This window comes from Cyprinodon variegatus, unplaced genomic scaffold (assembly GCF_000732505.1).
Source record: "Cyprinodon variegatus isolate N-32 unplaced genomic scaffold, C_variegatus-1.0 Scaffold1250, whole genome shotgun sequence".
NCBI lineage: Eukaryota > Metazoa > Chordata > Actinopteri > Cyprinodontiformes > Cyprinodontidae > Cyprinodon > Cyprinodon variegatus.
In genome coordinates, this window is record NW_015151703.1 from 157,918 (window position 1) to 172,583 (window position 14,666).

The 14,666-nt window shown below is 36.9% G+C and overlaps 1 protein-coding gene across 4 annotated transcripts in view; it reads right to left on the minus strand.

The window, feature by feature from the left end:
* LOC107102404 (phosphofurin acidic cluster sorting protein 2-like) overlaps window positions 1–14,666 on the minus strand; it is a 58,070-nt gene that overhangs the window by 35,427 nt on the left and 7,977 nt on the right. For all 4 annotated transcript variants that reach the window (XM_015401710.1, XM_015401709.1, XM_015401708.1 and 1 more), the window contains exon 2: window positions 1,925–2,012. In XM_015401710.1, the coding sequence (XP_015257196.1) occupies window positions 1,925–2,012 (88 nt within the window). The remainder of the gene's footprint in view (window positions 1–1,924; window positions 2,013–14,666) is intronic.

Genomic DNA, 14,666 nt, shown 5'->3' on the forward strand with positions numbered 1-14,666 from the left:
TGACTTGATCCTTTCATAGCTACTCTTAGCAAGCCATGCTATCTGAAATTAGCACTTTTCAGGCATGGCATTAAGTGCCAACTTAATGACCAATTCAAAGTGATGTATGTCCTTGTATGCACACTTTAGCTAGTATTTCAGAGACTTCCCTATGTTTAGCTCCATCATCTTGCATTAACCTTCACCAGTGTCGCTTGTAGAAAAGCATTCCTAAACCTGAGTTTTTCCACCACTGTTTCACACCATGGAGACTGTGTTTTCAGTGTGAAGACAAACATCTAGATTACAGGAAGTAGAAAATGTGAAATTTTGATCTCATTTGTCATCTGGCTAGAGTATATTCTTAACATGTCCCCTGTCCTGTCAACAGATCGTCTCTTCAGAGCTGTGGATTCCTCCAGCTTCTCCAAAGAGTTTCTTGGCAGCTTCTATGAATAATTATCTCTTTGCCTGGCCTGTCAGCTTAGGCGAACAGCCAGGTCTTGATAGGTGTGCAGTTCTGCCAGGTTTATATTTCTCCAAAACTCTAGCTCTGAACTGTCTGTATTTCTAAGTCTTTGTGATGTAATCTCTTTATAGATATTCTCCAAATACACTGAGCCATTCACAGAGCCACCCACTGTTTTAATATCGAGATTAAATGACAGGCTGGTAGACTCTCTTTACTTATGTCCACAGAATTTTATTTCAAGTTCGAGGATGAGGACAATAAAGGCAAAAGCCAGTTTAGCCTAGCCTTGTTGAAGCATTGACAGTAAGCAGAGGGATGCTGAGAGTCATAGCATAGATTCTTTGAGGTGGAGGCCTTTTCACCTGTATCCACACCGGAGGTTGAAGGAGGCTTTGTGGAGCCTCATCAGTTATGTATATTAAAAGAATCAGAATCGCGAAAATCTTATCAATTCCCAACCCTATCCGAGATCCAAGTCTTAAGGCAGAGGCACGTCACGCTGATATGGGTGCACAAAATTAGGTCAGTTTGCCTCATTCAGAATAATTTCATCTTTTCAAGTGTTTACATGCATGCAGATAGGATTGTCTACTTCAGTTACTGGGATCACAATTTTATTCAAATCATTACTGGATCCAATCATAATATTCCAAATTGCACACATGACATATTTTTAGTCCATTTGTCTGATAATTTCAGTGAAGTTGGACAGTGGATGCACTGAAAGGCATACAGAGATGCATTGGAGAACTTATGAATGCACACATTAAGGTTAGCATTTAGAAGAGGATGTATTTTACAAAAAAGGGATAAAAAAAAAAAACGTTTCTCTTGTTCATTAGACAGCGCTCTGTGTCCTTATGACGGCCTGAGCTGCTGCATAGTAGACATCAGGCTTCTGTTTGTCAAGAGCAATTCATGTCAACAACCCTACAGTACATTTTCTGTCTCAAAACAGAACTCAATGTTTTCTTAGTAAGTGTGACATCATTTGTCATTAAAAAGGTTACAAAGAATTAAACATTTCCACTAAAACATGCATGTTATAAACAACATCAGGTGGAGTCATGGTAAAAAGTAAAGCTGGAGCAATTGTGGTTTATCTTGTGTGCAGTTATTGGTGCTGCAAACTCTGGCTCATAATTTAGAGCGATCAGTATCTTAAGTTTTTTAGGATAAATGTTGCAAACATCGAGACTCTGCAACATGTAAGCACAAGCAATCAATGCAAGATGCACAATCCGTCTTAAAGGTGCTAATGCTACTGCTTAGTGGGGTAAGCCGGTCTGCCACCTGAGTGGATGTAAGGCACTGGGGCTTTCGGCGCTGCTAAGGAGGGTTTTATTGAGGAGCGGGATTAGATGAATGCTTTATCGGCTGCAAGGCAAACAATATACAGTAGAGAAGAAACGCACAGAGTTCAGGCTGAAATCCAAGAAACTGAACCCAAATGTATGAGGTTAAGTTACTAACCTGTATTTTGACAGCTATAGAAAGTGAGTTCAGTTCTTTATCCAGTTCTTTGAGGACAACCAGCTTCTTCAAGGTGAGGCTGCACAGCCTATGGAAAAAAAAACAACAAACAAGACAACGATTTATTAAACATTATACCTTTATTACAGGAAAGAAATCAGAAAGAAATCAGAAGAGTCAAAAGCACTGTGCAGGACCGCTTATCGGATGCTAAACAGCTATATTAAAAAAAAAAAAAAAAACAGATGAAAAGTATAATTTAACAAGATAAACTTCAGATGCAGCAACAAAGCGCCTTAAGCGACTTATCGCTATCTGGTCTTTATAAAAAAAATAAACGGACTAAAAAGGTGTTACAAATGATTCATTTTTGGTACATTTTAATTGAACAAAATATATATATATTTTTTTGCCTTAAAACCCCAAGTTAGAGATTCTGCAATATGGCGTTTAGTGCAACTTTAATGGAGATGAGTGGAGGCTGACTGGGTGATATCTACTGGGTTGTGTAAAAACTTTACTACTGATGCAGCAGAGAGATAAAGGACTTCTATTACTTAAATTTCTTTGGTGAAAACAACCAAAGTTGAAAAGGTATGAAAACTGTCATGTAAATGAATGTAAATGGATCTAATTTGTCAATTTTATTCATTTGCAGCAGCCACTTCCAGTCCATTCTCTGCATCATGGATATCATGTTCTCATTTTCCTATTATCAGTAATCAATAGACATTGTAAAGCTTGTTGCATCTCTTTTGGAATAGCTTGTTAAAACTTTGGCATGCCATTTATTTCTTTGATGTGTGAAATATTATGATGTAAAATGAAAGAAATATTTATACTGCTTCATAATGGAGTAAGTAACTTATCCAGCATGGCATTACATCTAGAGCAGAAAGTTTAATGGTTTAATTATCATCCATGAGGCTTCCCAGGTTAGGTGATCCAGATTTATAATACTTAGGGTACTACTAGTATTGGTAAAAATGAAAAATTTTATTTATAACCAAGATAACAGTGTCAAAATGTATTTTTATCTATAAATATTTATAGCAAGACAGTGTAATTTTTAGCAGCTAGGGGCAGTAGACCTGTGACCTCCAGGTTTAGGCCCCTAAAAGCTACTGGCAAAACTCACTGTCACAAAATTTTGAAATCTGATAGCGAACCACATTAGACCACTAATACACACCAAATGCTCTATATCGACTTGAAAAATCCAATACATCTCAAACTAAATTAATAATTGGATCAAAAGTTACACAAAGTTTCTTAAAAAATAAAACCCACTATGTATGTCACAGTTTCAGCTGCATAAAAAGGCAATACTTGATTATTTACTAAAGCCGCGTATTGTTCAATACAATAAAAATACAACACAGTGATTGAAAGGGTGAAAAATATTTAGCGATTTAGGTATTTCAAGCTTGAATAATCTAATCCTAAATAAATCAGGTGAATCGTGGATTTTTGGTCACCAGCTCATAGAAGCTGATCATTGTTCTCTTTAATTTTCATCTCATTGCTGAGTTTTTATTTCATCTCCAAGGACCCAAATTCACACATAATAAAAAAAAAAAATCAGCTGCTGCTGATGGGGTCAGATCACTTGCCAGGAATCCCTTTATTACTAGACAGAAGTGTGACCTCCACCCCTGTCTGCTACTGTGTTTTGTTGTATATGAAACTCATTGCCATCTGTTCTGGCCCACTGCCTGGATGTCCCTTTGCTCATATTCTGTGCCAATTTGCTTTGACACCCAAACAGTAATTTCCAGACAGAGCAGGTGCTGTTAAGAACCAACAAATATTCAGTTATACGAGCTGCAGAAATGCACATGGTTAGGGATAATAGTTTAGCAAAGAGTGCTTAGTACTGACTGGTTTCCCTACCTCTACATGGCAGAAATAAAACCAATCGTCAAGTGGTTCTGTGCCAAAACAAAAATGATGTTATTCGTTAAAGGGCCGCGCTGGATGGGTGGGTAGAATCTACAGTCTCAAGATATCTAAAAACACACTGTGCAATGACAAGATAAGTAACATACGCTCTGTCTGAGTCCTAGCTGATAAGCCCCTTTAAAGGTAAGGCAACTCTGCCACGTTTTAGTTTTTACAGTGACGATATATATAATTTGATGTGTTGACTCCCATTGATTTTCAGTCATATCAACCCTTTCTATGCCCTTCATTATCAACCCTTTCTATGCCCTAACCCAGTGTTTTTCAACCATGGTCCTCAAGGCACACTGCCCTGCATGTTTTAGATGTTTCCCAGCTTTCACACACCTGTTATCAATTGATAGATTATCAGGCTTTGCTGAACTGCAATCATCTGAATCAGGTGTGCTGAAACTCAGAAACATCCAAAACATGCAGAGCAGTGTGCCTTGAGGACCAGGTTTGAAAAAAACTGCCCTAACCATCATAAAACTAACCCTAGAGTGGTAGCCATTCAGAATTTCCCCACTTTCCTTGACTGTTCCTTGATTGGTCCTTGGCAGATAGTTTTTGGCAAATGTTTCCTTTTTTTCTCTCTTGTATCGGCTGATACAAGAGAGATTGATGATTCATTAGTCAATTCAGTATCCCTTCACATGAAGTGCATGCATTCCATTGTCTATACCTATATCATATAGCGTGTTTTCATATCCAGAGTTTAATTACTTGGTCATACTCAAAGCATACACCTTTTAGCAGTGCCGAATAGAGCTCACATCACATTCACACAATAAACAAACTGCTCTAGAGCTTGGTCAGCCTGGTCTCTGTAAGGTTGACTTGGTCTGCAATTGCAGACATCCAATCTACACAAATGAACCCCACTAAGGTTAGAAACAAACCACTGTTTATTTCTAACTAATTAAAATATGACGGACAATTAATTTAATCTCTTTCACTTAATGGAGCAAGTAAAGCACTACTAGTGACTCAACATTGCATGATATAAAGGTGGCAAGAAATTTTACTAGACCTATCCTTCTATGACTGACAACCATTTCTAGGGATTTGCTGCGCTGTGGAGTCCTCTTGAAATAACCTGTTTGATACTGGCGCCCAGTAGGAGTCTGAACACCAGACAGCCAGAAAGGTTTAGTCTATATGCCATCACTAACAGCAACAGAGCAGCTCAGCTCAATCTAAGCCCATTACTCGCCCAATGCCACTCACTAGATATTGACCTTTTTTAGCCTTTAAAATAAAGGCCATCTGATTCTAAAACCAGACATGGCTCAAGCACACAGCTTCCAATTACAGACAAATATAGGAGAGTTCATAAAAATGCTTCTGACTAAAGTAGTTTAGCAAATATATGACATATAAATGGACATAGCAGCCATTGTTTAGTCATCACATTAGTTAAAAAAGGCTGCAAGTGCAACTGAATGCAACGCATTAAAGGAGCAAATAACTTATGCTATGATGTGCTCTTGGTTAAATCATAAAGCAATCATGATTATTGTTCCTCAAAGTGAAGCAGATAGCTACTGTTGAGTGTAATGTGTAATTTGAGATAGCTTATCTGCAGCTACAAACGCAATCTGTGCTGAACAAACAAAACTACTTATCAGGCAGGGTGCTCTCTCTGCTGCGGTTAAATATTTGATTTTAGATAGGACTCCAGTTATTGTGGATAAAATTATGTTTGTAGTAACTCGTGCGTATATTATAGTTATATGGTATACATACATATCTTTTCATAAAGTGGCGAAATATTAACAGTCTGATCACCACAAAGTTTGAAGCTTTTTGCATTATACAAACCAATAAAATGTAAATGCAACACAAAGCAGTTAATAAACTGTGCCTATGATTAACTTGATGTTTATGGTCCTCTTTACCCCAACAAAGTGTGCATAACAAAAAAAAACTGTCTTTGAGAAATCTAGGCTACAGAGCTATCCTCGTCTCGCTTAATGGTACACATCATATCGACCACGCAGGAACTTTCACTGTATTGGCTACACAGCCTAATGCTGGGTATTATCAATGACAATGAAGCAATAATTAGATAACATGTCATGCAGTAATATACACGTAAATATTTTTAGCTACAGGTAGCCGTACTTCCCTACTACAAGAGTGAATATGTTGCATAATTTAATACAGTAGGTATACCAGCTAATCCAGTTCTTATTAACGGCTGGTTTGGCTGCCTTGCTTTACTGGGAACCATCAAACTTTATGGCTGCCAGTTACCAATGGTCTCTATGTTCATTTAGCGTAGAGTATTTACTCCAACAATTATATCTTTACCATGTTTCTTCCAGACAAAGCTATTAAAGAGGCCATTGCCAAAAGTACATAAGTGCATACGTTTATGGGGTTTTTTTCCCCAGCGTTTTATCGTCATTACACTGTCACAAGTACAGAGCAAAGAAATTAACTCCCTGCATTTAATCCGCCCCCTTGGGGAGCAGTGGGCTGCCACTGTGCGGTGCCCAGGGAGCAGTACGGGTTAAGGGTCTTGCTTAGGCACCCAGAGTGGCAGTCCGAACGCAGGCTTCCTTTTCGACCTACCACTTGAACTAGCCAGCTGCTAAAGATCATTAAAACTCAACAAAGATTAAAAAAATTATATAAAGTTATAAGTCCAAGTACATCACCTAACAGTAAATATCTGATCAGCTGGTTGTCTTTCCAACATAGCCACTCAAAAAAAAAGCTAATGTCACTGTGAACTTTTGTACTGTCTTCTCAACCCCACAGCCCAGGATTTTGCTGATGACAAAACTTGAAACTGTTTTGCAGCTTTTGTAAAAGTCTGCCAACTGTAAACTTGTGTGGCAGCACACTTAATATGGCACTGACACTAAAAAGTTTCTAAACATTAACTACATAATAATAGCAGATTGACAGGTGGTATGCATCTGTGGGAAACAGGCAAACCTAGAATTGAAAACTTAAATGAATGACATTTGCCAATAATCTGTTTAGGAGTAAGATTTTCCCATCTCAAAAGAGGCATGGCCATAACTAAATCAGTAATGTGAATCTATGGAAGTGATTAGGCTCATGATCTAGATAAGTGTCTTTAAACTCATCAGCAAAAAACATGCACTACTTCTGGAAATTTTCTGTGATAGTAGCATTTCTAAAAAAAGAAATTCTCCATTTTATAAACCAAAAAAAAGGAAGGAATGGGAGAATGTCCAATAAAACATGCATTAAAATGCATGAGCTTTTCTCTGGTAAATATTTTTAGTTATTTTCAAATCTGACACAGCGGACCATTTAGATCTGTTTTATTAAAAAAAAAAATAAAAAACTGTAAATATATATATATTTCTTTTTGCTCGAGGTATGTGCTTAAAAATTTTGAAGTAAATGGGATTTAATAAAAAAAATACACCCAGTTTTTACTCTTTTATTTCCAGAGTTACTATTCCTTTTTATAAATTTTGTTTAAGATCAGATCTCCTATAATGTTTCAGCATATATTTCTCCAATGATCAGAGCTTCCATATACAAGAGACTGGATTAAACTTTAGGCAGAGAACAGAGAAATGGACAAATGAATGGATCAATATATTAACTATATATATGAAAGTATGGACAGATGATATGCATGGTGGGATGGATAGATACATTAATTAACAGAATTTTAGAAAAATTCTGGAAATGAAAATATTTTTCCAGACCTCATTGCTTTTTTTTTTTATATATGGCAAAATACTTGATCTAAGACTTTGCACAGAGACCCTGATTTTAAATTAAACTATATTTTCTTGCTTTATAATGTTTAAATTATAGCTTTGTTTTAGATTGATGCGTTGATGGACCAACATTGGTGATAGTTCTTAGTTATGATGCATTCACTGAATAGGAAAGATATCTCATTTTTCTGTATTTGGCCTGTAGTGAACATGAGAAATTGTTAGCAATATTTGGAAAAACAATTTTTTGCATCTGAAAAAAAAAGATGCCATGAAATATGGAGGTTAGAAAAGGGACTGTGCAGCATTTTATTTTATAAAATCAGCAGCAGTTATGTTTCCAGCTGCCCCATGATCTGACACAAACATACGGCACAGAAACCCTCTGACTTTTACAATAAACTGGCAGAACCAAAGGGGCACTTTTGCTATTCTTTTCCCCGGTCAGCAATCTAGCTGATGTTTTGCCAGTTCCATGCCTTCGGATCACTGCACAGCATTTGTCAGGGGCACAAAGCAGGGGGAATTGGTGAATGAAGGAAGAGTGATGTAACAGTGAGCTAGATGAAAAGAATTTTTTGTCCGGTACGTGCTTATGGGTATTCTAGGTTAAAAAAAAAAATCTTGGTTTCACAACGATCATACTATTTCTCAAATTCTTTATAACATGAAAACGGTCAGATTTAAATTATAAAGCATCCTGTAACATAAGGCTCTGTATGAAATTAAGTAAACTGACGATACAGGCTTATAAGAGATGTATAAAAACACTCATGGAGAAAAGGCACTTTTAAAAAAAAAAAGCAAAAGTGCTTTGTTACATAAAGACGACACAGTTTATTCATGTCTCAATGTATAATTCAGTCCAATAACAGGAACACTGTTCTAAAAGGCTCTTTTAAATTTTTTATTTTACTTACAGCAAACAAGTTCCGCTCAATCCAAAATGGGAGCTTACACAAGAACAACTTAAATCTCCTAATGCTGCAAAACACTTTTACTTTCTGCCTCTTTGATCAAATTTTTAGATTTCTCCATCAGTCTTCAAAAAAAGAAAAAAACTGGCATTAAAACTATATGTTCTAAATACTATAAATCATTAACTTTGTCATAACCTTATCGTTAACCAACCTAAAAATCAACATCAAGTGGAAAGCAAAACAGCTCTTGTGCAAACCAATCAAAATCAACAAGACTAATGTTTAGTAGGAATAGATTTCGGGGCCAATAAAAGTTGAAATAAACCAGAGGAGACTAAAGCGGTGCAGAGATTTACTAAGTAGACGGTGCCATAAGGGCTTAGCTTGCACTTGGGCCTCAGTCAAGAGCTCTTTTAGACCCCAGATATCTGGTCGCGTGTGCCAGATGGCCATATGCTGGTTGAGCTTTAAATCCCTGAATGAAATCTTCTCATGGTCAGTGTGGAGAAAAACATCAAGAGAACAAACAAAGTCTCAGACAAACTACTAAAACAGGTGGTTATTTTCCCTTAATGCTTGGTAACATGACTTTTGGCCACCCTAAAAAGCAGATCTAGCAAACAGGGATAATACATTGAAGTTACGTCAAATATTAAAACTGTTGAACATAATAAAAGAAAACTAGTTGATTCAACTTAAGTGAGTTTAACATTACTTGCTATAGAGGATCAACACGGTTTTCTGCTCTTTCTACAGGTGCTCTCAAAGAAATGGTCAAATACAATATGTAAGATTTGAAGTACCAATCCTGACTGAAAAGGATTATTCAACATGTATTATATGTAAAATAACTGTTTCTAAGGGTTATAATTTTCAGCAGGGTGTGGGAGGAAAGGCGTCATCACTTAGGTGCAAAAGCATCAGAACAGACATGTTATAAAAGCGAGCGATGGATTGAGATGAAAGGGTTATTCCTGTTAGGCTGGAGGATGTAAAAGCTGTGCTGATAACTGTTGTAATACTCTATAATATGGTATTAGTGTGGCCAGGAGCCGAGAAATGATACAATCCGACTGTTGTTGGGATTAATGCCATATTTTATGTAACTTTACATGGCACTCCATTTTACAGCTTAGTGCCAGATTATATTCCCATTTGATTCAGACTTCTAATAAACACTCATTTCAAAAAGGATTACTAATAGAGGAGTCGGAAACACAGGTTCTGTTAGAAGCATGCAAAATCCAGGATGGTATAAATCAAAGAGGACACAATTTTTTCGATCATCGCAGGTCAGGCCCTGGACAATGCAAGCATGTTGCGCATTCACAACCCAGGGGGAATTTGACAGCAATTTTCAGGAACTCAGTAGAATGAATGTCACCTTTTGTTGTCATTACTGCTGCGATTAACATCTCTTTTGTCTCTTTTCTAGCCTTAAACCCATGAAGTCAGCAGGTCTCTGTTTGTTGTTGACACAGAATACCAGACCAACAGCAGGATACCACACCACAGTCAGAAAAATAAAGGGTATATATCCTGAAAATGCAGAAAATATCTTAGAGACAACGTCAAGGCTTCATCATGGCAAAATAAAATCCAATTCCTCCTCAACAAGGGTAGAACTTGTTTATAGTAACATGTACAGGGTCGGCAGTGACCAGCCTCAAGGTAGATCCTGAAACTGTTTATGTAGAAAAATTCCTCTTACATTAAAACGTGTATTATTTAAGTTTGCAAAGTTAATTAAATACAAAACTTGGACAATACTTATTGGTTATTTTGACATGAAGGTTGGTGGAAAACATAAAAAGATCAAAGAGGATGTGTAGGACACATATTTAAAAAACACAAAAGTTTAAAAAGTAAAAAAAAAAGATGGCTTCCACTTCATTCGTCAAATTTACTGAATTTTTATGTTTACAAAAATCATCGACTATTCTATTCAGGATGGTTTTTTTCTTAAAGGAGCAAAATCTGACTATGTATAGTACAGAAAACGAGGACCAAAGCAACACACTGGCCAGTTATTTAATAAGATATAATCTACAAAGTTTATAGTGCTTTAAAAAAAAAGTTACATTAAAACAAAAGATTTAACAAAAGCTTGACCATGCAGGAACGATATTAAATAATCAAACATGAGCCCAAACTGTAGTCTTTTGAGTTTCTGCAAATACTCTAATCTAGCAGAACGACCACATACTAATGGTTTCAGCTAATCCAATTCTAAGGTGCTGCAATTCTGCATGTATACCATATATCATCATCAAACCAAAACACTTTACGTTCACCCTTTAAAAAATTTCCATCACAGCATAGAGTATCCAGATATCAAGCCACAGCAGGTCAGAGGAGACACCTTCTGCTCCTGCTCAATCCAATCCAATTCGGATCTCTAATGAGGGTCAAGGAACACCACAGGGATTGAGAAAGAGTCAAGAAAAGCCTGCAAGTACATGAACAGACTTAAACATCCCTTTCCTTTCAGTATCATCACATCCACCTACAGAGCAGCAGCAGAAAATGTTTTGAAAAAACTGCATTTCAATGTGTTAGACCAGACAAGAAAGCAGAGGAAGCAAAAAGGGTCTTTTCGTTTAATTCAAAACAAAATGACAAAAATCCTTCCATCTGATTTTAAACTGTGTCAGATACAACTACAAACCTTTTTTTCTAAACCTAAACGAAGAGAAAAGAAGCAAACATCTGTGCTGGTCTTTGACATTCAGACTGAAAGATCACTGGGGTTCACTATTCATATTTCATGCTGACATATGGTGCCTCAGCAGAACTTCAAACAGGATTAATTCTGGCCTTTAACTCCCTCAACCACATGCCTGTTTGTTTACCTGCATTGCAACTTGAATTTAGCTAATTACAATCCAGACAACAATATAAAATCTAGAAAAGCACTTGAAGCAAAGCAGCAAAATTTTGCCCCATATTGTGTCTCATACCTTTTACTAAATCTTGCACATGATCTGGATCATTACCAAACTGCCCCTGGGTATGGGCACACCATTGGTAGCAATTTTCTTAAAATCCTTTGAAAAGTTTCTAAATTAGGCACAGCGTGTGTCTGCAGCCTCTGGTGTCTGTTCTGCTCTCACCTTCATTCACTCTGCTTTCTTGTTTGATCAGCAGATCAAGATTTCGAGCGAGGCATGGCTCACCTTTTCTGTGTTTTTGTCTTCAGTATAATACGTCTGGACTTTTTAGAGTCCGATGCTGAAGCTGTCAATAGTCAGTGCTGCCCCCCTCTGGTTTGGAGAGGGGGACGGCTTGTTCCACCAAATAATGTTAAAGAATCCTTTAAATGATTCCTGCAACCGGACCATGATGTGAGTCACCACCAAATTTTAATGGATTATTGCTTGGACTGAGGTGCATCTTTGGTAAAAATCTCATGAAATTCCGTTCCGAACTTTTCAAGTTATCATGTACAAAGACGGACAGACACACACTCACACAAACCTGACTAAAAACATAAGCTCCTTGGTGGAGGTAATACATCTTTAGAAATGGCTTTCCATGTAGCAAAAGCTGAATTTACTCGACTGGCTGTTTTTGTTAACCTCCTTCAACAATTACCAGTAATATAGAGAAGCCCGTTCTTTAAGGAAAATTGTCTTTGAGACCTGGGCCCAGAATCTCTGATAGACTACCCTCATTTTTAAGCCTTATTACCTTTATGAGTCTTATGCCTTCAGGAGAAAATGTTCCCCTGAAATGAATCACTTTAGAACGCCGTTCATAAACAGTGATAAAACAGTTGCTGCATATAATTTAACTGTATCATCAGTACCATTAGGAATGAACAATGGCAGCCTGAATTATCCTGCTGAGTATGCGTTCCACTTCACCTCCCCAGGCCTGATATTTCCAAATGACTAATGGAATGGTTGTATTAACTCTCCAATCTCTCCAGAGATTCTTGCTTTTCTCTCAATCCATGCAGAAAAAAAAAGTTCAACCTCAGTGAACTCACCAATAATATCTTTAACAGTGTCAGCTAAATCCGGTGGAATTCATTATTGTTTTGACTCCGTCTTAAATTTTAATGTATGAAGCAAAAATCACAGCGCTTCATTATTTCAAACACAGGAGCGGGGGTGGTTCAATACAGCAAGTGAGGACAAACTGAGGAGAGATGAGTGGTGGAAACAGGACTCCAGACAGTTCAGAGGACTTAATCTGTGATTAGACAAAGTATGGAGGGCATCAAGCCCAAAGCTATTTAAAAAAACGACCCTCTAAAGGCTGTTAGGTCCCAAACTTAGAACAATACCATTAATCGTGTTTGAGTTTTTGTCCTTCCACTACAGAAAGTACAATTCTTTTTAAGCATGGGTGAAGCCATCTCTGCAGGGACCACGGATGGTTAAATAAAGAAGAAAATATTGGAGAAGACAATCAGATCTTTGTACAAGATATCTATCGATGTGAGAATGTAGCAAAAAACTAGAAAAACACATTTCTCAGAATGTTTAATCACAGGATATTGTCTTCACCTCCTTCGCTTGTTCAGAAATTCAGATCTCTTCCCTAACTGGAACCCCAGAATCCGCCCACATAGAAAATCTGGCCTTTTCCCTTTATTCAGAGGTCCAAATCGGGGGAGAGGAAGAGTGGACAAACTTATCCCCCCTTGTGTGGAATTCAACATGCGCATTACGCCTGAGAAAAGGCTATGGGCCAGTTCAGCAAACATTTTCAACACTTCTGGCAACCCTTTCCTGAGAGTTTGTTCTTGGTCGACAACAGTGAGGAGACAAAACGTGAAGTGGTTCACTCTACGGCTGCACAGCCGGATCTCCGCTTCTCAGGAATGCAAAAATGTTTCCCAAGGAAATTCCTGCTTCTTCAGGAAAGCAGGGAAGGAAACCGATGGATTTTGACACATTTAAGGGAGTGGGAGTAGGCAAGAAGAACGGGATTTAAGTGTTGATTGGTCGACTGCTAACAGTGTGTGTGAACAGCATGTTGGAACGGAGAAAAAAGAAGGAAGGACTAAAATCACCATAACCAAAAATATTAATATATCAGAAGAAAGAACCTTACTTTTATAAGCACATCTTTATAATTTTCAAGAATAAATAATAAAGATGATAAAACCACATTTCTAATCCTGGGACAGATTCAATAATTTGATCCTTATATTTTGACGATATTTGAATCCACATAAATTTTTTTTTATTATCATGATCAGGATACTTCTAAATAAGTAAAGCAAAATGCTGCTACTGCATGTCTGAAAATATCCAACATGACTGATTAACAGTTTCCGGATTTCCTTTAGGGAAGTGCTTTTTGTTTTAAATATTTTTAGTTCAGATGAATAAGGATTAGTCACCTGTTGCAAAAACCCAGCTACGTTTGATCAGCTCCATGGGTTTCTGAAGTCATCAGTCCTTTTTAGCTATAGGGTGTAAAAATTGTTGAACCCACTAAAGATTTCAGCCTGAACATTCTTCCACCTTGAAGAGAGTTTAATGAGATAAAAGAAAAAAGAGGTAGAATGAACGGTTTCTGATACTGACCACCTGCTGCTGTACACCACCAGTCAGCTGGCTGAAAGAAGATTATTGGATGTCTTCCTCACTTTGCCCTTTTAGAAAGATTTCCAATTAGTGTAGGCATGGATATACATGATGAGAAAAAGCCAAAGTAAACCATTCATCACTCTTTACTAGTATAATGCGGTCGTAATTTGGCAAACTATGAGTAACGTGTCTACCTGAGCAGAAAGCCAATTAATTTGCTAATACAAATGTAACTTTTATATTTGTTGGTCAATTAATACACAATAAATTATAGTTTTCTGCTCAATTAACAATTTAAAACTAAAAGCAATTCTAAGAAGGATTTTTTTTATAACTTTGCAATCAACAAATATTTGCTTTTCTGTTTCATTTTTTTTAGACTTTTCTTCAAAAAGCATGAAAAAGTTTCTTTTTTTTTTGCTCAAGATTATCATTAGGGAAGAATCTAATAATACAAGCACAAACTAAGAACCAATGGTAGAAATATCAAAAAGCCCCCAAGTGGAACCTTTAGTTGGGAAACCAGACGGATCATTCAATTCATGTCAGAAAACTGCAACGTGTTTTTTGCATTTTTGAAGATACTAAAGAATTATTTTTTATTCTCTAAATTCACTTT